This window comes from Pelmatolapia mariae, linkage group LG15, assembly GCF_036321145.2.
Source record: "Pelmatolapia mariae isolate MD_Pm_ZW linkage group LG15, Pm_UMD_F_2, whole genome shotgun sequence".
Classification (NCBI taxonomy): domain Eukaryota; kingdom Metazoa; phylum Chordata; class Actinopteri; order Cichliformes; family Cichlidae; genus Pelmatolapia; species Pelmatolapia mariae.
The window spans coordinates 2,690,640-2,715,225 of record NC_086240.1 but is presented as its reverse complement, the minus strand read 5'-3'; the positions used below and the strand labels follow the sequence as shown (position 1 = coordinate 2,715,225).

Here is a 24,586-nt window from a genome sequence, read left to right as displayed (position 1 = left end):
CATGATTTAATTATGTTCACCATAGAAACATGAAACTATTTTGTTCAAACTACAAGTTAGACTTTTGTAAATGTAACAACCACCCAATTTACTTTTTTTCAGTGTACCCTAATATTTTTTGATGAGTAATGATGCAGAAGTATTGCAAAATATTGATGTTAACACTTGTTAAAGATCATTGACTGACAGGGATAACAAAAATGTGCATGTTAACTGTGACGCAACTGATATAGAAAACGGTTAGAAAAGTGTTAACAAAAAATACCAGAATCTCAAGTACCTGGAGATTAGCCTGTGTGACACAAGCCCAAAGTGTACAGTGCTGCAACGCTTTAATCAGCTGAAGAGCAAAAGTGTGATCATAGATAAAATGTTTCAGGTTCAGTATTTGACAGATGACACAGCTGAGTGGATTTAAGTCAGTAAGCTTTAAAAAACTAAAAAACACATTGGTTAAAATCTGTGGTCAGAGTCAGTGAGAGTCCTGCATGCTGGACACGAGGTGTTGTAGTGAAATGTGCTTAAACTGTAATAGTGATAGCATGCTGCAGTACAGTAAGGATTGCATGGCACAGGTGGGTGGTTTGGGTGTTGCCCTGAAACAAGAGGGATACGACTGATTTCACAGTAAGCATCTCTCAGAGTAACATCTAAAGCACCTCTGATGAGCACTGTGTCTACACAGGATGTGTTCGAGCACAGCACTAAGTGTAGGTCGTCAGCATTAGGTTCTTCATAAAATTCTTGTAGATGTCCTCATAACATTAAAGCAAATAGACTTCTGTTAAAAGTGATGTCCCATCATGTTTAAGGCTGAAAAACACTCCTGTGTGATGTACAGTATATGCAGATAAACCACTCATCTTGTACTGCTTTTGCTATGGTGCCACTTTTGACTATTATTTGACTTGATGCTGCAACAGAAGGAAGTGAGAGACTAACGATCCCCACAGGTGTAACCGTCAATAGTGTTGAGGTGACGGGGGGGGTGTAGCCATAGAGACAGGGCTTTCACAATGTCATATCTTCACTTCACAGTTATCTTGGTCAAAAAACGATAACAATAATGAAATACCTACATTTTAAAATGAGGAATAATTGCAGTATTACTGTCAGTCAAATTTGGTGAATTAATTGAACTAAAATTACAATAAAATACGAGTGCTTGGTACAGAACGGTATGCACTGCAAAAAAAAGGACAACTGCACAGTTATTTATGATGATATGTGATATGTGTTACCACCATTTGCATGGTTGTCATGTCATCCCTGCACGCAGCCAGAGGACAGTATTTTAAACAGGAGGGTCAGTAATGACTCCATGACCAAGATCATGTGACAGCCCAAACAGGAACGCCTCCCTGTGGATGCTGCAATGAATAATGCACCATGTCAACAAACTGAAGCGCTATGCCTCAGTTTTGCCACATTAAGGGTTCGCCCAAATCATAAAATATCTCTCCCATGGAGTTACCAATTCATTATTTCTTGAAAGACGTGTCTCAGAAATGTCATGCTTTGTTACTTTGAGAGTCACAATGCTACATTTGCACGCTGCCTATGTTAAATGCACGTGTGACAAAACATCTGTTTGCTTTCCGCTTTGCACTTTGACTATCTCGACAAACAGATTGTGTGTATGTCTGTGTACATGGCGGCTTGTGCGTTTGCATCTGTGCACATCCAAAAGAATGTACTGGTTTTGTGGGTCTGTGTGTGCACACTTGAACAAATTGCCATGTCCCCCTGCGAGGCTGCCTTTGTAAGTGTGTGAATGTTGTTGTGTGTCTTCACTGCACTTCACTGGAATTATCCTGCTCCTTCATTAACACTAGGGTTAAATCAGCAGCTGACAGCAGCTGTGTTTGGGGCCAAAAGGACATGAGCACTCATCTGAAGTAGATTAGGGAGGAGAGCGTGTGTGTGTGTGTGTGTGTGTGTGTGTGTGTGTGTGTGTGTGTGCGCGCGTGCGCGCGCATGCGTGCGTGCGCATGCCTGTTTGTGTGCACAAAGCCTACACTTCCACCAACCTACCCTTGCTCTATACCCTTCTCCTTGTAGCTTTACTGTGTCCCAATCAATACTCAATCCGTGGAGGATCTGGACTTTATGGAGCTGTTACAGTCCCCCCGTGCGTGCATTATGAATGAGCCCCATAAGGCTGTTGGCTAAAAGATAGCGTAACAAAGCACAGCAATAACAAAGGGAAAGATGAAGCGTGTATAGCCGCAGTAGTCCATTCTTCTGTTATAACAAAATTTCGATTACATTATCGATCAGCCTGCAGCGGGACGGACAAAATCATAATTCCAAAACAGATCAGGGATGGTTGATTGGAAGATTAGCGCACCCTCGAACAACACTGCTGCGCCTCGGAGAGTTTGTAAAGACTTCACACTGTCAAGAAAATGAAGCTGAAGGGCAAGTTAGTCATGAGTTAAACAAACTGAGGTTTTCAGAGCACAAGACAAACTGTTGTTCCTCGGATAGAAACCTGAAGGAATCTCAGGGCTTAATTCTTCTTTCCATGTCTACTTGTTATTTCTCAAAGATATAGACATAGTGCCTTGGAACTTTGGCAAGTTTGAGCAATTTACATCTAAGAACTGCACAGTGACTATCCCTGTACTATTAAAGAAAAAAGTTCTTCATTGCAAATGAGTAGCATTAAAGCATCTCTTTCTTCTTCTTTCTCTTTTCATGTAATATTCAGTTTGTTCTCTTGCCCAAGAGTGGTCTTAAGCGTGCCGGAATTGGAATCCAAGGTATCGGGCTTCAGAAGAAAACATGCTAAAAACGTCAGTGTTTCAGAGAGATCAGTAATGATGGTTAAAGCTCAAATATGTTAGAGCTACAGGGTAGCTGCAGCATTTCAGTATTTAAAAAAAAAGAAAAAAAAGAAAGAAATTCAAAATCATCCCCCATTTTTCATCTGGCGCTTATCATCATCTCAAAACGTGCGTTGCATTTACTTGGGTAAGTACAGCGGAACAACAAATGTTGCTGCTGCTGATTGATAATTACCAGAGAGCAAAAAAACAAACAAAAAAATCTCTCAGATCTCTCAGATAGAACTGAGTGGGGGGCAGAAACGATCCCCCAAGCCACGGGTCATATTAGCATATTTAGCATATGCAAACACTTTATTGCTTTTTACTGTTTGATTTATTGCCTAAACCTTCTTCTGTGTAGTACGTAGGACCAAAGCTGCCAACATCCAGAATAAATAAAATGCCATGCATTCTTCGTGCTCACTTCTGTTCCGCCAATAGGTGAAGACTTGACCCTGTGGCGTACTTTGAATTACATTCTCCCTCGTTTGCGTAGTGAAGCAGAAAGGCACAAAGACATAAATAACTCTGAGGAAATAAATTGGCAAAGAAATAAAAGCATGGCTAAGTAAACAGGGGCATTAATGCAAACAGAAATAAATACAGAAGCAAATTAAAAGAGGAAATGTCGGTCTGTGTCACATATTATTAATTTTTAATGCCGTTTTTGCTGCTTTTAAATGCATACTGGTTTATTTATTGAGTATTTTTTCCTGTTTTTGGCAGGAAGGGAGACAAAAAACCTGATTTTGACATGTTGCAGTAAAAGAAAGAAAAGAGCACGGGATTAATTAACGATGGCCCAGTTTCATTAAGTGTGCCAGTAAGCCATGACAGTGAACCAGTGTACACAAAAGCATTCGTTTAAGTCATGTCTGAAGCACCAAACAGTTTCTAGAAAATACTTCTTACTTATAAGCTTTTGCTTTTATTTATTTTTTTATAAATTGGAAGTACTGGGGACTGTGTGTTTGACAGATAAGCATTTGGATTTTATTTTTATGTATTTTTCATACCTGTTACTTGTATCTTTGCTTGCAATTTTTTGGCATTCCGCCGCAAAGGTGGGCGCAGTAATAGAAATTCAGTTTGAAACTACTCACAGGTATTACATATTAATTATTTCTTTGCCAGTTACATATTTATATAAGTGTATTTATTGACACAAAAGCTAATCAAAACTGCTGTTAGGAAGCGGTTAGTACCTATTAGCTATTGACGTTTGTGTCTAAGTGGCAGGTGGGTTACACAGTGGCCTTAACACTTTGCATATGACTAGATAGCATTTGCAATTTATAGCCAACAACCTGTTGTGTTAATGTTTTTTTTTTTAAATAACTTTTTTTAAACAAATACATAACCTTTGCTTTTGATTAGATTGAAAATTTAAGACTGGGTGGGCCTGGTTATCAAGTAGTTTTTGAGTAGTTTTAAGTAACCTTTTATTAACCCTCACCTGTAAAAGGCTGATGGGGTGTTGTCGTCACGCTGCTAGACGGCCCGGCGGTGCAAGGTTTTGAATGCAGTAAGTCAGAGTTTGAAATTGATAACATAGGTGTGTCTACTAAAGGCTGAGGGGTAGCACTGGTGGCTACGAGTATTCCCAAAATGTATCTTATTTACCTTTTTCCAGTTTGTGTTCTTACTGAAAGTTAAAGCCACAGGCCTCTACCCCATGAACTCTCATTTTTACAGTAAACGTCTCAATTAAATCGCTGTGTTGTGTTCCAGTTGGCTTTGGTTTTCTTTGTTAGTGTACTTTTGTCTTCTCTTGCTGTTCTTTATAAATGTTCTTTTTTAATTCAGAGGGTTTCTTTTACTGTGTATTTGAAAGTGAAATCACCTGTAATAGCACATAACCAGTGGATTAACAAAGCTTGACAGTGAGCGTATTTTGTTGTGTTCATGTTCAGGAGATTAGATGTGGTCGTTAACTGCACTGACGTCTGCATTACTTGTTTTGTACTGCACACACACACACACACGCACGCACGCACACACACACACACACACACACACACACGCACACACACACGCACACACACACACACACACAGGACCCTATTTGACCTTTTTACTTGTGTATTGACATGTTTGCTGCCCTTATTCTCACCAGCTTGTTGTTGGAGCTTGTTGCCTCCCCCTTAACACACAAACACACACACATTACACCCCTCTCAACCCGACCCGCTCCCCTCCTCAGTCCTCCTCAGCGCTTGGGTCACCTGTGTTGATTTACTGTCAAATCTTCCAGGATTATCAGTAATCCCACAGAAGTACAATCTGTTGGCTGACAGCTGTGCTCGCTCTAACAGTGTTGCTGTTTCCTGCGCGTACACTGCCCTATATACCCGAAAAAGCCTCTCTTCCTCCTCAGAAAAAAAGAGGGGAAAAAAAAACATTAATTTTCTGCATCAATGGATTCCAATTGACAATATTCTGCAGCCCATATCTGTGGTATTTTGTTGTATTTGACTATAATGTGGCGCTGCTTTCTACTTTGATGGATTAGAGGGTTGGTGTAAATTTATTGCTGGTAAATAAATATGATATTGGATATATTCTCATACTGTCACAGATCCTCCTGTGGGGTTTCACCCTCAGCTCATCAAGGCTGGTCTTTTTGAATATTACAAGGAATGACTCGCTAATAATTTAGCCATCACGTCTCACAGTTCACTCAGTGAGTAGGTGTTCAATCAAGCCCAAAAGAAATAGTCGTGCATCTCCTTTTTGTCATAGATGAATTGAAGCTGAAATAGAAAAATGACTGAGACAATCAAAGCTTTACATATATATTAGTTTTATTGATCCAGCTGCCCTTTAATTTGCAGTATATAATAATGTCAATATGATGCTATACTATTGCACTTTGAAATGAACTGCAATTCATTTCCATAGAAGTTATTTACCGTTGCTGCACCGGCAAATCATTTCTTATACTGAAACATTGGAAATAAGCTTTGAAAAAGGAAGAGAAAGTACAGTAATCGTACAGGATTCTTGGTGATCGTTTCCCCCATATATTTTCCACAGGTGGTGTACAAGAACAACGATATCCGCCTGGAGCTCTCCCGCCTTGCCCGCATTGTCGACCCCAAGATGAAGCTCCAGGGTGACGTGGTCTTCAAGTGTGAAAACGTTCCCACCCTCGACCCCATCAACTTCGAGACCCCGGAATCCTACCTGGCCTTGCCAAAATGGAACACCAAGCGCGTGGGCTCCATCTCCTTTGACTTCCGCACCTCTGAACCCAACGGGCTGATCCTCTTCACCCACGGTAAGCCTCAGGACAGGAGGGACGCGAAGGGCCAGAAGAACAACAAGGTGGACTTCTTTGCAGTGGAGTTGCTCGATGGAGGGCTCTACTTGCTGCTAGACATGGGCTCCGGGACTATCAAGGTCAAAGCAACGCAGGCTAAGGTCAATGACGGCTCCTGGCACCATGTGGATATCCAGAGAGATGGTCGCTCAGGTAAGGATGAAAGAAAAAAGACGGATAAAGGTTGAAATGTCTGTTTTTGTGTTTTTAAGTTATCCTAGCTGAACTTTCACAGATGTTTAACATCCCTGTTAAATCAGCTCTGTGCTTTGAGAAGGCACAGTGGTCCTGCCATGTCACTGGTGTCCTGTTTTCTCTGATACACACACAAATACATAAGAAAAAAATGGCTTCAGTCAAAAAAATGGAACTTCTGCTTCAGTTAAAACCGTGTTGCCTTTGGCTGAATGGTACAAAGGATAAATTTATAGGCAGAGAGCTGACAGGGCAACTAAAACATGGTCAGAAACAGAGTAATAAATACAGAAGAAAAGAGAATTGCAACTGTGCAATATATACTTATGTAATACACAGTGAAGCATATCTTGTTTTGTTCTATTGCTATTGGGACTTTTCTATTTTTAAGCAGTAGTCAGCTTTTTAAAATGCCAAAAGAATTAAAGACAAAATTGCATCTTTAATGCAAAGACATCAAGTTTACATCCACTCACCATGGCCATGGATGCCATGGTAATTTGGATTTTTGGATTTTAATGATTTCTTTGAACTGTGCTTTTTCCAGGCTGAAATGACTGCACGCCATACATCTTTAATGAATTTGAAAAGCAACACTTTCAATTTATTTTGGATTTTCTCCACTCCACACAGGGTCAAAAGCATACATACAGGCTCAGATATATACACACACCCACACTGGTATTTGTGTCACTTAGCACCAGACACTTTTGCCATGAACAATCTTCTGGCATAATTCTGGCTGGATATTCATTCATTTTCTTCTTGGCACATTTGGTAGAGTTCATTTAAATTCATTGGTTTCATGGCACAGACTCAGCTTCAAGCTTAGTCGAGCTTGAAAATTGTTGATTTTGGAGCACAGGCTTCTTTCTTGATTGGTACCCTCTCAGCCCACGAAGGCGTGGACAAAATCTTGTCACGTTAATTTGAATAAAATCCAAATCTTTAGTGAACATGCTGAGACACAACATAACACAAGGAAAAATACTTGGAAACACAACTGGAAAGCTTGACTGCACAGTAGATGAAGAACGGCAGGTGACAGAGCATGGATATATTATATGTGTATATAAATGAACAGGACAAAGTGAATCTGACAGCAGTGCAGAAACATAAATGCAACCAAAATCCAAAAGCATGGCCAAAACTGCAGAACTGCTCGCTTGACTGTACACTCACATTTTGCAAAAACTGACAAACTCTTCAGTCAATTACAAACAAAAACTAAAACACCTAAAATAGCAACTACAAATAGGGAACAATGAATTAATTTGCATAACCATTTATCTCTCAGTTGACTACAGTCTTCGTAACACTAGTGAAACTAGCTTTGATGTAATGAAATTGCTTTGCTTCAAAAAATACAACTTGTGCATACTTACAGTGAAATTATACCAGCTTTAATGTTGCAATGCTGCAATGATTCTACGTATTCCAGCTTTTCCTGCATCCCCACAGCGAGATGATGTAAACTATCTCAATATATTAATACAAGCATTGATTTATTGCCAGGATAAAAGTCGTATCTCTCTCTAGATAGCTACTGAGTCCATTTCCCCTTACCTACCTCTATCTGGATGTTCTCTGACCTCATAACATGGGCAAATACACAGAAAGTATTAGAAGAAGATTATATTAGAGAATGGGGCTCGAAACTTCTTTCGCCTTGAGCTCCGAACCCAACACAATCTCTGCATTAGGTGAGATCCTCCAGAGGACTTGGTTGTGTTAGACGGCACTACAGCCCATGTTATATATCAGGTTAGAGCAGCCAATTTAGCCATGTGTCAGAGCTCGCTGCTTTGATTAATCACCGGCACAGCCCCCGGTGCGATAGCAGAGTAAAAAGTAGGATTTTCCGCGGGGAAAAAAAGAGGAATGAGACAGATATATGGATACCAGACTGAGGGATGGTTAAGAACAGCCATAATCACACTTGTGGCTTGAGTGAAATGTTAATAGGAGTTGCAAGTGAATTAAATTTTCTGTCCACGAAGAACTATATCCAGGATCTCTCTCTCTCTCTGAAGGACGGCAAGGTGAATATAACATAAAGTGAGAACTCACAGTGCACCACTTTCAGACAAACCAAGTTTAGGCTTTGTAGTGAAAGTGATGTTTTCATCTGTTGTGTCCCTCACATTAAAAAGAGCTGATAATGAGCTGTGGGTAGAGGCAGTGTAGAGGAAAAGAGCTAATGAACCTGTTTATTTCTTCCTGTAAGTTCATAATCATCGAATAAGGTCATAAAAGTGTTAAAATAATTAAAAATCTTGACATAAAATATGAATATATGGCCTTGGGTAATGACATTATGTATGCATGATGTTTTATAGACATGCAGAGCAATCTGGGGGATTTTTATGCAAAAGACAGAAAAGTCTATAATTTGGGAGACAAACCAGATTCTCTTTGCTTACCTTTGATTTTGTTATTTGTACATCTAACACCAAATGTTAACTTGAAGAGATCTGAAGTGTGTGAAAAATAACATGAACAATACAACACAGTCTACCACAGCACAAAAAGAGTGTCTCGTGACTGCAGGGGTTATTTCACCTGTTGCATTAAAGTGCAGCTGTAAAATGTGATATATTTCCTCTGGACCCATTGCTAGGACAACGCAGCAAAGAACCAGTGTTAAATCTTTAGGCACTTTGTTACTAGCAGCCTGCCACAAAAACACATAATTTGTTCTCATTTCTTTAGTTGAAAGAAAGATTACACAGTTTGACAGGCATATAATGGTATTTTTGCACCGGCAAGGTTATTTCAAATAACTGTTATTACAAAATAACAAGTGGAGGAAGAAGTGGCAGGCCTAAAAGGGTATCTGCTGCTGATGAGTCGTATCTGAAAGTCATATCCTCAAGAAAAGGAAAATCCAGCAAAGACCTCACACAGGACCTGATGCATCTGACCTCCAGCTGATTAGATAGATGTGAACCCAAAAGCAGACAATGGAAACAGAATCTGGATTTAAACTGAAAGTGTGCCGTTTATTTTGGCAGAAACACAAAAACACGGATTTCAAACCAAACAGAGGAACGCCTAAACTGGGGAAACTAAGCAAATAAACACTAAAACCAGGGGGATGGAAACCAGGAGGGAAACACAGCTAGTGCTAATCACACACACAGAACCGAGAGGAAGCAAAACTGAACACACTATACACAAGACAAGGAACTATCCAAATAAAATTGGAAACATGAAACAAAAACAGAAACGCAGACTAGACACTGGAACTGTGGAAGAGCAGACATGAAAACTTAACTAGACGTGGAACACAGGAGGAGGCACAGTAACAAATCTGGGAACAAGAAATCACTAAATACAAGAGAACTACAAGAGACTAAACCATGGATAACACTAAATCGAAGAATATACAAAACCCAGAAAAACACAAACACTGGGTCCCAGACTCAGTACCACGACATCATGAGATTTTGATCCAGCTTGAAGTGCAATCTGGAATGCATCTGACTGGCAATAGCTTCTATAGATAGAAAAACACACAGTGGAACACCATCAGTCATGGATTGGCCTCCCCAGTGCCCAGACCTGCATATTACTGAAGCAGTGTGGGATCATGCTGACAGAGAACAGAACAAAAGGCTGAAATGTCCAAAGAAGAGCTTTGAATGTCCTTCAAGAAGCCTGGAGAACTATTCCTGAAGACTACTTAAAGACGTGACATAAAAGCTTGGCTAAGAGCGTTCAGACTGTGTTGAAGAATAAAGTTGGTCATACCAAATATTGACTTTCAGGCTTTTACAAACACAGTTTCTGCCTTAGACACCGTTTTTCCACGTATGTTTGTGCATGTTTCAATAAATCGTTACACCTTTTTTCCTTGCAAAATAAAAAGAAATGAGGAGTTTCTAAAGTTTTTTTCGACAGTACTATATGAGCGATCGTTGAGTGTCCACAGGTGCAGACAGTGACCTACTCTGTAACCTTTTCCCAGGAGACTAGCAATTTTGTCAGATTTGAGGGGTTTTTTCTTTGATTTTTTTTGTTCAGCCTTCTTTTCTGTTATTTGGTGACACAAATACAGTTTCCCTGAAGAGCTTGTTAAAGTCTGTGATCAGTGCAATTTTGGCTGCCAAACATAGGTTTGCACCTCCACTTACTCAGCCCACATCTTTAGCACGGGGTGGTGTGCTGCGCTATTTCTATCTTTCACAATTTTGCTGAGTGCATCTCTACTTTGTTAAAGCTCTCAGGTACAAAATTACAAAAAAAATCTGTCATTTTCACCTCTGTCCTCACCTTGATGAATGAAAAAAGGGCTGTCAGTCTCTTTGAAAGGTTCTGGAAAGAACTATAAACTAAAGGTAATAGATGTTACTTGGGTTCAAGAAATTTAGCTGAAGCAAGCAGTGTTTTTATTTGTCAGCCAGTAGAACATGGCAGATCACTTAGACTGTAAAATACGAGGCCTGCTTTGAAAAACACCACCAAGAAACATATCAGAGTGGATACCCCAGCATTTTTCTAACACAAGTCGATTAAATGATATTTTATTTGTCAGTAATTGCCTTTTTCCCCCTTCAGGCATCATTTCAGTAAACAGCCGTCGGACCCCTTTCACAGCCAGCGGGGAAAATGAGATCCTGGACCTGGAGGGGGACCTTTATCTGGGCGGTCTGCCTGACAGCCGAGTGGGCTTGGTGCTCCCGACTGAGCTCTGGACAGCTATGCTCAACTACGGCTATGTGGGCTGTGTTCGGGATCTGTTCATCGATGGCCGCAGCAAGGACATCCGGCAGATAGCTCAGTCGCAGAACATGACCGGCATCAAGTCTTCGTGTAGTAAGGTGACGGGGAAACAGTGTGACAGCAACCCCTGCAAGAACAGCGGGGTCTGTAAAGAGGGCTGGAACCGCTTCATTTGTGACTGTACCGGGACCGGCTTTTGGGATAGTACCTGCGAGAGAGGTGAGAGTCCTTTCCAGCCACTTTCTGCGTACTGTTTGTCTTGCGTCTTATGGTGATGATTTTAAAATCTTACTGCCTTTGGCAGAGGGTTTATCGATCTGAGAGTACAAGACCTTTAATGCGGCTCACTCAGCTCTCCTTTTATATTCTAAAAACCATTTCTTCAGTGAGCTTATGGAGCGGTGTTTTGCTGCTTTTAGACAGTATATTGTGTATCTTACAAGGTGCAGTGGTTGACAGTGAAGTAGCTTTGCAGAGTTCAAGTATCTTTTCTGTCTGTTTTTCTAAATATGGTTGAAAAGTGGTGGCGGTGTAGCTGCTGCTTACTAACTATAGATTTTCTAAGGGTGTGGACAGCGCTCTGTTACAACAGAGAAGTGTGACTTGGCACACTTGGTTCACATTATTTATGGAAGGATTTGCTGAAAGATTTAATAGGAGGTTTTTCAAGCATTTTCTTTCCTGGGAAAGATTCTAGAGAGAAATTGAACTTTTCCCAGTTGGTGAAATGGGCTCTCCTTGTCTGAGTTTTAAGAGCTTGGCCACATAAAGGTTTTATGAGATGGAAAGAATAGGGACACTCCAAGCTGTGGGAGAGTATATTATTGGACTATTGTTCAGATTGCTCTTGACTCTTTCACTATTTTACAAAGATTTTCAGGATTCAGTGGAGAGATTTAAGTACTTTCCCAAGAACTCGAGGCCTGTAAAGAATCGTACGTGTATGACGGATAATGAGCATCTAGAGAGTAGGTGCTTAAAGCCAGCATTAAGTGTGAGTATAGCATGTGGGACAGTATTGACTGATTAACGCATTCAAAGGGGGGAAATCAAAATGTATCCAACGTAGATGTAGGCCTGTTTTGTAGTCATTGGTTTGGAAAATGCATTCAGGTGGAGACAGAAATTTGTTCCTTTTTTTGTTGCTGGTACTGCATGTTTAAAAAAAAGAAATCATAAAGTAGCTCTTCTTATTCGCAGATAAAACTCAGAGTTAGAAAAGACAGTGGAGATCAATATTCAATAATGTACTATCATAAATAATTTTTCTCCGAAAGTAAATTTTGCATTGCAGTAATGTGGAGAATGTTGAAATGTGAAAGAGGTAAAATTCCAGTGGGAGCTGGCTCTTTTCATCGAGTTAACCTTGTGCTAGTCCGACTGCAGCGCCTGGCGTAGTGTGGACGTCCGTCATGTTTTATTTGCACAAAAAAGGGGAAAAGAAAAAGCCAGATGTGTGAAGCCAGCTGTGCCTGTGTAACCGGTTTCTGCTTCACCCTGCTGCAACAGTTCGGCCCAAACAGACTCCTCGACTCTGCGTTGTGTTGTGTTTTAAGAAGACAAAGAGTCTCTCATCGATCGTTGCCACTTTATTTCCTGAATGGAAACAACGGTGTTTTATCAGTGCAAAGGCTCGCCACACACTACTCCGCACAGCACACTACGGCAGAACTTCCCATTAGCATTCCGCTTTAGCATACAGTTTTACACAATAATAAACAAATGAAAAGTACATAAAACTGGTGTTGGACATGTGTCCACTGAGCACTTACTCGGTGCCCATCAGCTAATCAAACATGTTTTATGTGTCTGTACTACTTAGCTATAGCGTGTGCGGAACAATACAACTCACCTCTCGTATGGCTACGGCAGACTGGCAGCGATTACTGCAGCCAGCCTCACCTAACCAGCCACACCGAGAGGGGGGGGGGGCTGTTTCCCCATTACACTGACATTTGTGGCAAGTGGAATAATACCACATAAACACTGCTACACCTGGCTAAAAACCACTCAGTCAGTGAACTTCAGTCACCTTAAACCTTCGGGAAGAAAACTCATCACTCTTTGTCCTGCTCTGCTCCTTCCCGCACATCAGTTTCTTAATTGTCATATCTCTGCATTCATGCAGACCGCTTGCCATTGTTTGATAACTCGGCAGGTCTGCCTGAGAACAAAGCTTTACACTGTTCAGCAGTGGATTGTTTTGGGGGGTTTTTAAATAGTGAGGCTTGAGGTGTGATGACATGGTGATGTTCCTGATGCTGTTATGACTGAGTGAATGCATCATCTGTTACAAATTCCTTCAGGTCGGTTTAGGAGTTATGCTGCTAGAATTTGAGATAATGTTGGACTGTGCAACACACACAGCAGCTGAAACAGTTATTTTTCATGGACACTCCATAATGGTTTGTTTCCTGATCCTGGTGAGTACGATGTCACGTCACCAAATTCCAAAACAGTTGAAATGATGCAGTCTTTTTTGGCTGTGGAGCTTTTTACCTTGAGGGTATCATTTGGATTTTCATGGCTTGGGTTTGGAGACTAAAGTTTTTTGGTTTTTTTGAAAGATAAGCATTAACTGTTGATGACTGTTTGTCCTTTGAGTGCATCAGGCAGTGCTGTTTGTTGCAGGCAGCTACCACATAATAGGATGTCAGGATATCTTGGCCTTTAGTGCTCCAGTTTTTTAATTAGCAGACAACTAAGAGTACCACTCCAACTTCACACTTGCCAACAGCAAATATCATGAAAAAACAAACAAACAAATAACTGTACAGCTGCATATACAATGAGCTCCGACGTACACACAGTGTTGTATAAGCAGCCCACTCACTGCGTTAGCCTTAACAAGCTAAAGTTATTGTGATAAGTAATGAAAACATCTCAGGTTATGAACATTTTACGCCATACTGTTAATTTAATGTTTGCATCTGAAACTCACACTGCTCTTGTAAATGCAGAATTCATCACCGGCTTTGAGGTGCACTGATGGTGAGCATTCAGATTCCCATTTTTTAAATTCTGGTCCATACTGTTTGCTTTCTGCCTTTTTGTTGTCTATAGCCTGTCGATAGCCATCTTCCTCAAACACAAAATATCTCAATACCCAACTCTTAGTCATACGCTGCATAAAAACATGGATGGATCTGTTTCTGAAAGGCAGTGCATGAAAAGCCTTAAAGCTGCGTCTTCAGTCTTCTTCAATACAGCATGATGATCATTTAGTAATTTATGGTGCCATTTGAGGGGAAGAGATAATTAAGCAGTGTCGTTCTTGGTCATATTCACCCACTTCAGGAGTTCACAAACCAGCACGGTTAAAGAGTCATGTATATCTTTATGTTTATGTCTTTCCTTTTTCTTTCACTGACCTGTTGCTGGATATTGTACTACATAAAAACAGTTTACTTGCGATTCCTCCAGCCTTATCTCAAGAACTCAGTCTTTCTTCAGATGTAGAGAAAATTTCAACCCAAAAACTAATTGTATCAAATCGGTGTCTTAATGGTAAAAACATGGACAGAGCTGCCTAGACATCCTTCTGTGCAGTTTTTTTCTTTTCCTTGTGGTCTGGCCTGATCCATGTCAGCCAGAGCTCCTGTTAGTGCAGAGGCACCACAGCTCAATACTGTAGCCCTCTCAGTTTGCTGCTCACTTTCTCATATTGAGTGAGGCTAGCCACCCCGCAGAGGAGTCTCATCTCGGGCTGCTGGTATCAGTGATCTAATTCATTCAGTCGCTAACCAAAGCCCACGACCACAGGTAAAGGGCTGTAAAGAAGGCTGAGCAATAAATTGAAAGCTTTGATTTGTAGCTGTCAAAGTGAAGACAGATCTCAGTGTTACTCCCTAAAGATGAATTATTGCATTTAGGTCCTCTGCAGTGCTCACTGTTTGTTTTGAATAGGAACTCATTTGATTTGAGCTCCTTGTTTTTTTTTAGGTTTTTTGGCTTCATACTCGTGATTGACCTTTAGCTGCAGGCTAAACATGGGAGGTCACAGTCACATTAAAGCCTCTTCATTACATCAGTGGTAAAAAAAATAATCATTTCTCAAGGCGTGGATGCAAGACAGTCTACTACTGCATATTCTCACACTGAAGGAAAGAATACATCTGCCTGTTTAGAAAACAGTAGCCCTTGATTTAAGTGATCCTTTGATTTGAAATGTTGGGCTTGAAACGGCATGAGGTATTTTCTTTTTCTCAAAATGAATGCGCGACACTTTAGACTGAATGGGATTATATTAGTCATGCTGGTAGAGGAATTTATTTTCCTTCTCCTCCATGCTTTCAAGCAGACCCTGGAGCTCCCCGGTGACAATATCAAACAACCACTGAGATGTATTTGCACATGGCGCTCGCTATTGATCTCAAGCACGCTATACAGTACAGCGGAGAAGTGCACGTGTATGATGAGACAAAGGGTGAAATGATAAAGATCAGCACTCTCCCAGGGAGTGTAACCAGGCTTATGCATTTACATCACAATGTTTGGCCTTTGCTGGTAACTTTTCCATCTAATGTAAATAAGCTTTTCTTTTGTTTGTTGGGATTAGCCTTAGACTTTTGTTTTGTGATATTTTATTCAAATAGATTTCAACTCCTTAAGTCAGAGACTTCTCACACCAGCAAAGTCAGAGTTGGGTAAATCAATAAAGTATGTACACAGGTTTCTCAGATAATGACTGTTGTAATGCACCGGTGGTGGGAAGCACAGTCAGTTTACTCTAGCCAGGCAGCTGAACAGATTCATGTGTATTTGGGTATGTGACGATAAGAAGGGCAACGTTTATTCATCGCCTCCATGTGGTCTCAACTGAAGAAGCCACTTTCTTCCATGTGTGCTTTTCCCTCTGGTTTTTATTAACATCTGAAATGTGACAGGATTGTTTTAGATAAGATCCAGTTTTGAATGCAGCTTGTTGACGTGCTAGCAACACTTACGTTTTGGTCACTTTGAGATCAGCTTCAGTCCCATTTGCCACAAGTGTTGAAACGTCTTAACTGCAGCTCTCTTGTTAAAAAAAAATAAGGTGCACTGACTGACAATCAAAGAAAAGTTACTTTAATCACTAGTGACCAACAGTACTGCACAGTGATGGTCAGAAACAACTACTAAATAAGTCAAAAATAGGAACGAGCAAAATGGAGTAGTACAGGAGCAAGTTCAAGACACAAGCAAAGCCAAAAACAGAAGGATTAATCAAATTAGAGAGTAGCACACAAGCAGGGGAAACAGGCCATTTATATATTGAAGCCAATGGGAAATAAGAAACAGGGGCGGAACAGGTCACAGGTGAATGTAATCAAGAGAAGCAGACTGCCTGTCAAAAATGGGAAACGACCTAACAGACACGTCGCTAAACACAAAGACAAGACAACTCGCTCTAAACATGAAGAAGGGAGAGAGGAACGCTGAAAGATGAGGGTGCAAAAACAGAAGGAAGAAGCACAGAGGGAACTAAACATGCCAGAAATAACAAACTCGGTGCAGGAACTGAAGCTAAATTAAGACTAAGAATTGGAACAAAGAATTAGAGGAGTAAACCATCCAGCACTCCATAAAAACTAGACACTACAGCTCAGCATATTAGCTGAAAAAACATGAATTAAAAACAAATAATGGAAACTGGATCCATATATAAGAATGAAGACTTTAAACAGAAAACCCAAACTGCAGTATATAGCTAACAATGCAAAACTCCACAGAACCCCAGGACCGTGACAGTTTTTGTTTTACTGATTAACTAATGCTTTGTAGAAGTATTCTGCAGCACCATGGGTGGAAGTGGAAAACCTCCTCCTTATGTACCACTGTTGATTTTTATAAGCAGAGGAAAACCCAGGTCCCATGAAAGTAGTTTCAGCACATTTTTCACTGATTATATTTTTGGATCTCAAATAATGGAATCATCAGAAATGAAAGTCTCACGATGATTTCATCATAGTTGTATTGAATGGAGCACATCGCTCCGTGTAATTCCTTCTCTTCCACTGGGAGCTAAAAAGCAGGCAATTTTCTTGCTCTGTTTACTAGAACGAAAATGCAACCTGACAGATATTTTAGACTCTTTGAGGAGATCAAAGATCGTACCAGGCGACATTAACAGACAACAGCACTGCTGTCTGCTTGCTGTTTTCTACCTAGTATCAGTGCCGGGTTTAGTATACAGATGATTTCTGCCTTTTATCTGGGTTTTTTTGTTTCTGTTTTCCTATCATATTTGTTCCTTTTCTCATTTCTCTCTTGATGTTCTTCCTTCTCTTTTACCTTCCACATTTCCCATTTTATCACTTCCCTCTCTCTTCACCCCCACATATACTCCCACCTTTTGGCAAATCTGCTTTAACCTCACCCATGAGACATGACAGCGCCTGTGATCAGAGGCTTGCCGTGGTATCGCACAAACAGATGTAGTGTCAGCATGGTAGCTAGAGTGTGTGTGTGTGTGTGTGTGTACTATGGATATGCACCTGGTGAATATGATGAATAAAAAGCTTTAAGTCTCATCATTTGCAGTTTCTTGTGACCATATGTTTCTGTGTCTTCACACTGTATATATTTCCATCCATTATTATGATTAACTGCAGTAGGCCTGTGTGAATGCATGTGTGTATATGTCAGCCAAGCAGCGCCAAAGCCGTACAGTATGCAGGTGTAGTAACTAGAGATGGACCGATCCGATATTACGTGTCGGTATCGGTCCGATACTGACCTAAATTACTGGATCGGATATCAGAGAAAAATTTAAAAAAAAAGGAATCTGATCCATTAAATATCGCAAAAGCACCTCACAATACTTGCGACATGGCATAACCCAGCGGCTGTGGCGTGCCAGACCTCTGGTCTGGTTGAGCATTTGGAGCCTCGCTACGTGCTTCCAAACCGGCATTTCGTCTCCGAGAAAGTTATCCCAGGGCATTAACACTGAAAGGGGGGCACAAAGACATACTTTCCTTTCTTATTCTCATGTCTAGCTTTTAATAAATAAATATCTGAATCTTACACAAGTTTTCATCTGATGTAAAATGTATAGAAATCCATTATTGTATATAGGAACTATTAAGTCACATTTATAACCTAGTAAGCTATAGTACTTTTTCCTTTGGGAAGATACCATGTGTGCAGTCTGCAATTCTGTTGAAGAAAGATGTTGAATCTATTTAATTATTGTGGAAAAATTATTGATTTCTGTGCATTTTTTTTACACGTGCATTAAATTAAAGTTGATTACATCAATTAAGCATTATTAGGCGGAGGGTGGGGGGTGGTTCCCTTTTTTTATTTTTTTTGCTGGGAGTTGGCAACCCTATTAGTTAGGTTGCTTAATATTTCCACGAAGTACTCTTTAAAATACCAGAATTGGGAGGATGGAGTAGGTTTAAGTTTATTAGATTGATCAGTTTTGCTAAACTATGAAATATTTTGGGTGCAGTGTATTTTTTGCATACAGGTATAACAGAATAGCTTTAGTGTTGTTGTTTATTTAAACTTGAGTATGAACTTATACAAAATGTAGCAAGATATTTAAAAAAAAGTTTTATTGATTATAAAATACGCTATATCGGATTCATATCGGTATCGGCAGATATCCAAATTTATGATATCGGTATCGGACATAAGAAAAAGTGGTATCGTGCCATCTCTAGTAGCAACAGGGCCGTAGCCCTGATAGACCCCGTCATATGGGTTGTGACCAGGAGCTTACCCCTGCCAGAAACTGTCTTCCTGTGATCTAAATTCAAATGGGGCCGCTTGGCTTGGTGCAGCCCCTATAGACACGCATGGCAAACAGAAAAAAGAGTCTTGCTTTGGGCTAGGCAAACTGACGATCCTGGCCGATCTTAATTTGGCATCAAGGAGCACTGTCCAAACTTTCCTACTGAACTGAGAGAAAGTGTGACTGGTTGTGACAAAATTAGGACAGCGTTCACCGGATGCACTGGAGGTGTAGCTTCCTCTTATAGAGGAAGGTCTTATAGAAGACAGAACACTTTTAACTGCAGGGCACGTTGCACAGGTCATGAGTCAACCTGTGTCCAAACAATCACTGCCCAGATGGGGCTGACTGCAGTCACTCTCAGACAGACTGGTGAAGGTCTGCAGATACTGTTATCTAATTTATAAATGCAGACAGATTGCCAACACATTGCAATCAATCTGATTCACTCTGTGCCAAACGCATCGCGTCTGTTAAGCATCTCTTTTCAGGCAACTTGAATCAAGTGGTTGTATTCTGGTTACATTCACATATAAAAAATCGTTTTGAACTTTGAACTGCAGCAACTACATCACTGTTTGTGGAGGAATTTCTGTTTAAAATTGGTGAAGTTCAGGCTGGACTCTAAATGTAAGTAGTTAATGTGAATGCTCTGTGTGTGTAGAACAACAGATTAGCAGACAGCTTGATAAACCAAGAGGGCTTTGAAGAGGCCAAAAGACTGTGTGTCCTCAAAGACACCCGTCTTCAGAGTAATCAGTTCAAACACAATGAGACCACTAGTTCACTGCAGATAGTCACAATAATTTTGCTTGTGCCACGGTCTCCAATCACTCTTTTCCCTAGTGTGACTTGTAGCCTTAAGTTTATTTAAATCTTTAGGAAATCAGCCTCAAAAGACTGTCATGTAATCTTTTAACCAGGTCCTACACCCCTGATCTTGCTTTAAATACAGGCATAGTAAAATGGTTCACCCTTAGAATAAGAAGAAATTATTCTTTCTTTCTTTTTTTTTTAACTTTGTTAGACTACTTTTATTCATCTGCTGTGCCAGCTTTAATCATTTGCCAAACCATGAAAAAGTTATTTTTGTAACTTAGCTCTTACTGCGTGGGAAATGTCTAATTGGGTTGAATCGGGCGTGCAGGTTTAGTTTGGTGTAGTGCTTTAAAACTGATGCTGAGAAATGATTTTCTTCTCGCCTGCAGTCAGATCCACAGAAAGCAAAGAGGAAAAAGGAAATCATTACCCTCCTGTAATAATAATGTTTCAAGGTGGGCTTTGTCCTCTTTCCCGTCTTTGGGAGACAGCTCGAGGCTTTATTTCTTTTTGATTGTTACATTCCATTACATGAAAAGGTTACCCAAATGTTATTCCCCATAAGGAAAACTCTAGTACAACAGATTATTCAGGTCGTATTTGAGTCTAACTTGTAAGAGGTGACATTAATTCAAGACTACAGGGAGGTATATTTGATGTCATCCTCTGAGTCTGCCGAGTGAAGGAGAATGCCATCTTAGGCTTTGTTTCAGCAAGCTAGTCAGTCATTCAAACAGTCAGTCGGTAAGCGGAGCTTTTGTGTTTGAGTGTGGGTCTGTTTGTGTGGGTGTGGGAGGGGAGCTTTTAGGGAGCCGGGGCGCTGCTGACAGTTGTGTGTTGCAGAGTGCTGTGCAGCTGATAAAGTAGCCCAGTTAATCAGGTAAATAGGCCTGTAATGAAGTGTGTTTGTCTGATGGTGTGCCAGCCAAGCGCCAAGTGATCCCACCGAGACTCTCCGCTTTCTGTCTTTCTGCTGCATTTACACACACACACACACACACACACACACACACACACACACGCCGCACACGAATACACAGCGAAAGCCAGTTGGAAGCGCACACATACACTCACACAAACACACATCAATCCACTGGAGACAGATTGGATTGTGTCTAATGCATATTGCATTTTCCCTGACAAGATGCCACCGCCCACGTACAGTAAGTGCTTGTGTTTTCCCTACTGTCAGTGCAGAAGAGTAGCGATGGCTCCAGGCCCAAGCTGATGGCTGGAAGTGTGTCCACCGCAGATCAGTCAATGCATCACTCAGTACAGCACGAGCTTCCTCTTTCCTAATGTTTTCACCGGAGGCGAAAAACATAATTAGCACGTTGTTTAATTATTTGAATTTAATACTCTTTAACTTGTAGGCACGCTGAAGGAGTTGTCCTCAGTTGGTCCTCATGCTGCCATCTAGGCAAGTTTTTTTTTTTTTTTGTCATTACATTACTGCCTGAACTTAATGACATCAATCACACCGGTTCTCAGAAAGACCGAAAAACCAGAACACACAGGCTGTGCAATTACCTGCTCACTTTCCTCGCTGTTCATTCATAGTGGCAGTGAAATAATGGGTTGCCACATGGTTTTTACAGTTTAATCACAGGTTATAATTGCAGAATGTCAACCGGGTGACATTGATGGTTGCCACCTTTCAGTATGAAATTCTGCAACCTGGCAGTGATGTTACGTTCTTTTACCTTTTAGGTTATGCGCAAAGGCTAAAAATGTTCTGTATTGTGCTCAAGATTTGCACAGATTCAAGTAGATTTACTTTTCTAAACTATTGCAGCTGCTTCCATAACTTTGTGAGGTCACACGGCGAATAGCCAATCAAAAACATGTATAATATAAACACTCATTTCCAACTAAGGAAGGAAAAGGGTGGAGGGGAGGCAACAGAGAAAAAGTTTTCAATCAGCCAATCAGCATACAGCCCTGTTTGGGGGTTACAAAGTATCAAAATGTTGCAGTAAAAGAAAATTAGCAGACAACTGCAGTTCTCACTGATGCCCACTAATAATAATCAAACTGATGCAGCAATACCCCCTTTTTTTTCTCTTGCAACAATAGTGACATCATCAAAGTTTATTTTTTCTGACATGTCAACTTTTTGGAATGTCAGAATCAGGATGAGAGACGTTGCGTGTTCGGTAAAAAGAGGCCAGTGAGGGTGATGGTGGCAGATCTTCACCCACATTCATCGTGAATAGTTCACTCTAAATCAACGATCATTTTTTTCTATTGTGTCTTTCACAGTGTTGTCTGTTTCTAAGATGATACAGAGACGTCACGGGAATATGGGCGAATATACGGTTCCAAACAGGCCGCGATCTCCTGCTGCATCATCTCTGCACTCAGAAAGAAGAAGAAAAAAAATCTTTCCCAAACCCATTTGTATTCAGATGAGCTTGGTTCTCAGCTATGCTAAATGCCGCTTCCACTGGTGTTAGAGTGGCATAATTTAAATGCTTGTCTAAACGCCTTTTCCACCCACAGAGGGAGGGGAAAAAAATCTATCTGAAAGTCTCTTTAATCCTCGAGCCCTATAATAGACCTTGCATAATTGCCAGACTGCCTTTGTGTGAATAATTTCTTGAGGTCAGGTACCAATTACTGCCACATATGATTTTGATTCCATATGTCAAACCTAGCCTATGCACACTGTGTTTATACAGTACAACAAATCCAAGCAGACAGAAAGAGAAATCACTGCACCATTATGGATATGCTATACAGATATGAGGCCTTGTTCTGCCATATTAATCTGCGTCTTCTGCATATTTTTAAAGCTCTGATCTTTTTTTTGACACCTACCTGCATATTTAAATATGTGTTCCCATCAAAGCCTCGAGTCGAAATGTAAATTTAAAGCGTACCCTTAATTTAACAGTGTTTATACACTACAACATGCAGGTACAGTAGTGCCATGTTTTCAAATTTTCCGTAATTAGAAATGATTGAGTGCTACTTTTATATTTAAAGTGGCAGCAGAGACGTGTTTAAACTCCAAAACATTTAAAACTAATAAATGGAGAAACAGCTCGCTGTTTCAAACTGAAGTTAACAGCACTTCTGTAACTTTTTGTCAAAGAGGGAAAAAAAACTTCTTATTTTGTATTAATTGAAGGGACGTACCAGTAAATATTTGAAGTGCCTCTTGAGTGTTTTACAAAAGTGTTTTTACATGCCTGCCATTATAAATGCATTCACAGTGCTTTTTAAAGGTTTCTCTATTATTTGTTTTTTTTACCTTTTATCAGTAAAAGACATTGAGTTTTGTATGGTTTCTCCTGAAAACCGTCCTCTAATTTTTTCTTTTTTTACTCGACATTTCTTTCTTCTCCAATTTTTGAAGTTGCTGCCATGAACCTAAAGTAAAATGGCCGACATCAAAATAGATATGACGTGTGTGGATTTTGACCTGACGGAGTCTGTAAATCTTCAGTCGGATAAAGCACTGGAGAGAGCGGTGCTTTTACTGTTGCAGAATGGGGGGGAAAAAATTAGTGAATCTCCAAGGTCACGTTTCTGAATGGCAGCGTGAGTCGATGCTTGCAATAGAAAGCTTCGGTCCAACGCTGGACAATTTGGCTTGAATAAAAGAACATCTCTTCAAGGTTGATAACTGTGCAGCTGTCTGAGTACGCACTAAACAGTGACTCACCTTTTCAGCAGTTTTTTTTTTTTTTTTCAGTTTAGCTGTTGGCATTTGGAGAAAACCATTATCGCATAGTGAGATAGAATGAGATGTACAACTAGGAGCCTTCGAGATACCTTTCCAGTGTAAGAAAGTAGATATCCACCCAAACACGGAAGGATAAGGAAGTCTTTAGAAGTAAGAGGAGGGATTCATGATTAAGCGTTCTGCAATGCCCTCAGTTATGTCAAGTGAAAATAATTTAATCTTGCAGTTTTAGAAAACAAGTGAGTTCTCTTCTCTCTTTTGAAAGAAGAGATATTAAAAAAAGGTCCAATCCCATTCTCTTCTGCTGTACTGGTACCTCCTGTCATCTTGTTTGTTCTCGTGCCTTTCCCTGCCGCCCCTACTTCTCATCATAAATGGGTGATGAGCACCTTTGCTAAGACATTTATCTCAGCAGAGAGAGAGAAAATGACACTTGAAAGTCTGCCCTGACTAACTGGCCAGCTCATAGAAGAAGGGTAAAAACAGGAGGATGGCATAAACAAATAAAAACGGAAAGAGGATGAGGCTAAAAATACAAAACAGGCAGAATATGCTGGAAACATTGGCAAATTAAGAATGGTGGTAGACTAGTGCTGTGCAAATCTGCAAATTGTGGTAGAAGTCCGACACAAAGTATATACAGAGCCAGTATTGCTGATACATACCGATGGATTTAACCTATAAAGGCAGCTTTTTTAGCAGAGAGCACTGTGTCGTCATTTTTCAGATGAGTCATCATTAGTTTGCTAATTCTGAACACATTTTAACAACCACTAAATCACTGTGATTGTTACTTTCCACAATAATTAGTGAACAAGAGCCGCATAAGTTGAGGCTTGAGTGTGAAATTCATGGTTTTCACGGTTTTTTTTGTTAACTCGGTGTTCTTGGGTCTTTTCCCGTGTGTTATGAATAAATCTTCTTTTTTTGGTACCAGTGCCGATTTTATTCTGTTGTATTTATCCTCGACACCTTAAAGGCCGGTGCGTGAAAATATTGTCAGACATAAACTGGTCCGTGGCACAAAAAAGGTTGGGGACCGCTGCTGTCGGCTACCCAAATAGCTCCTCAAATAAATGTGATAGTCAACACAAAAGGCTCAAACACTTTTTAGTGGCGCATGTTTGAGATCTGTTTGATCATTTCCAAATAAAGTATTTAACACAACTCAGCGTGGTACACATAGATAGAAATGCAGTATCGATCTCATCGCTTTAGTATCGATTCAATACCAATACCAGAGTTGGTATCGATACCGTCGATATTGGGGCCCGCCCACC

At 40.4% G+C, this 24,586-nt stretch overlaps 1 protein-coding gene across 11 annotated transcripts in view; it reads left to right on the top strand.

Annotated features, from left to right (window-relative positions):
- nrxn3b (neurexin 3b) overlaps nt 1-24,586 on the top strand; it is a 314,465-nt gene that overhangs the window by 86,993 nt on the left and 202,886 nt on the right. For all 11 annotated transcript variants that reach the window (XM_063496537.1, XM_063496538.1, XM_063496541.1 and 8 more), the window contains 2 exons: nt 5,868-6,306; nt 10,909-11,292. In XM_063496537.1, coding sequence (XP_063352607.1) covers nt 5,868-6,306; nt 10,909-11,292 — 823 coding nt within the window. The remainder of the gene's footprint in view (nt 1-5,867; nt 6,307-10,908; nt 11,293-24,586) is intronic.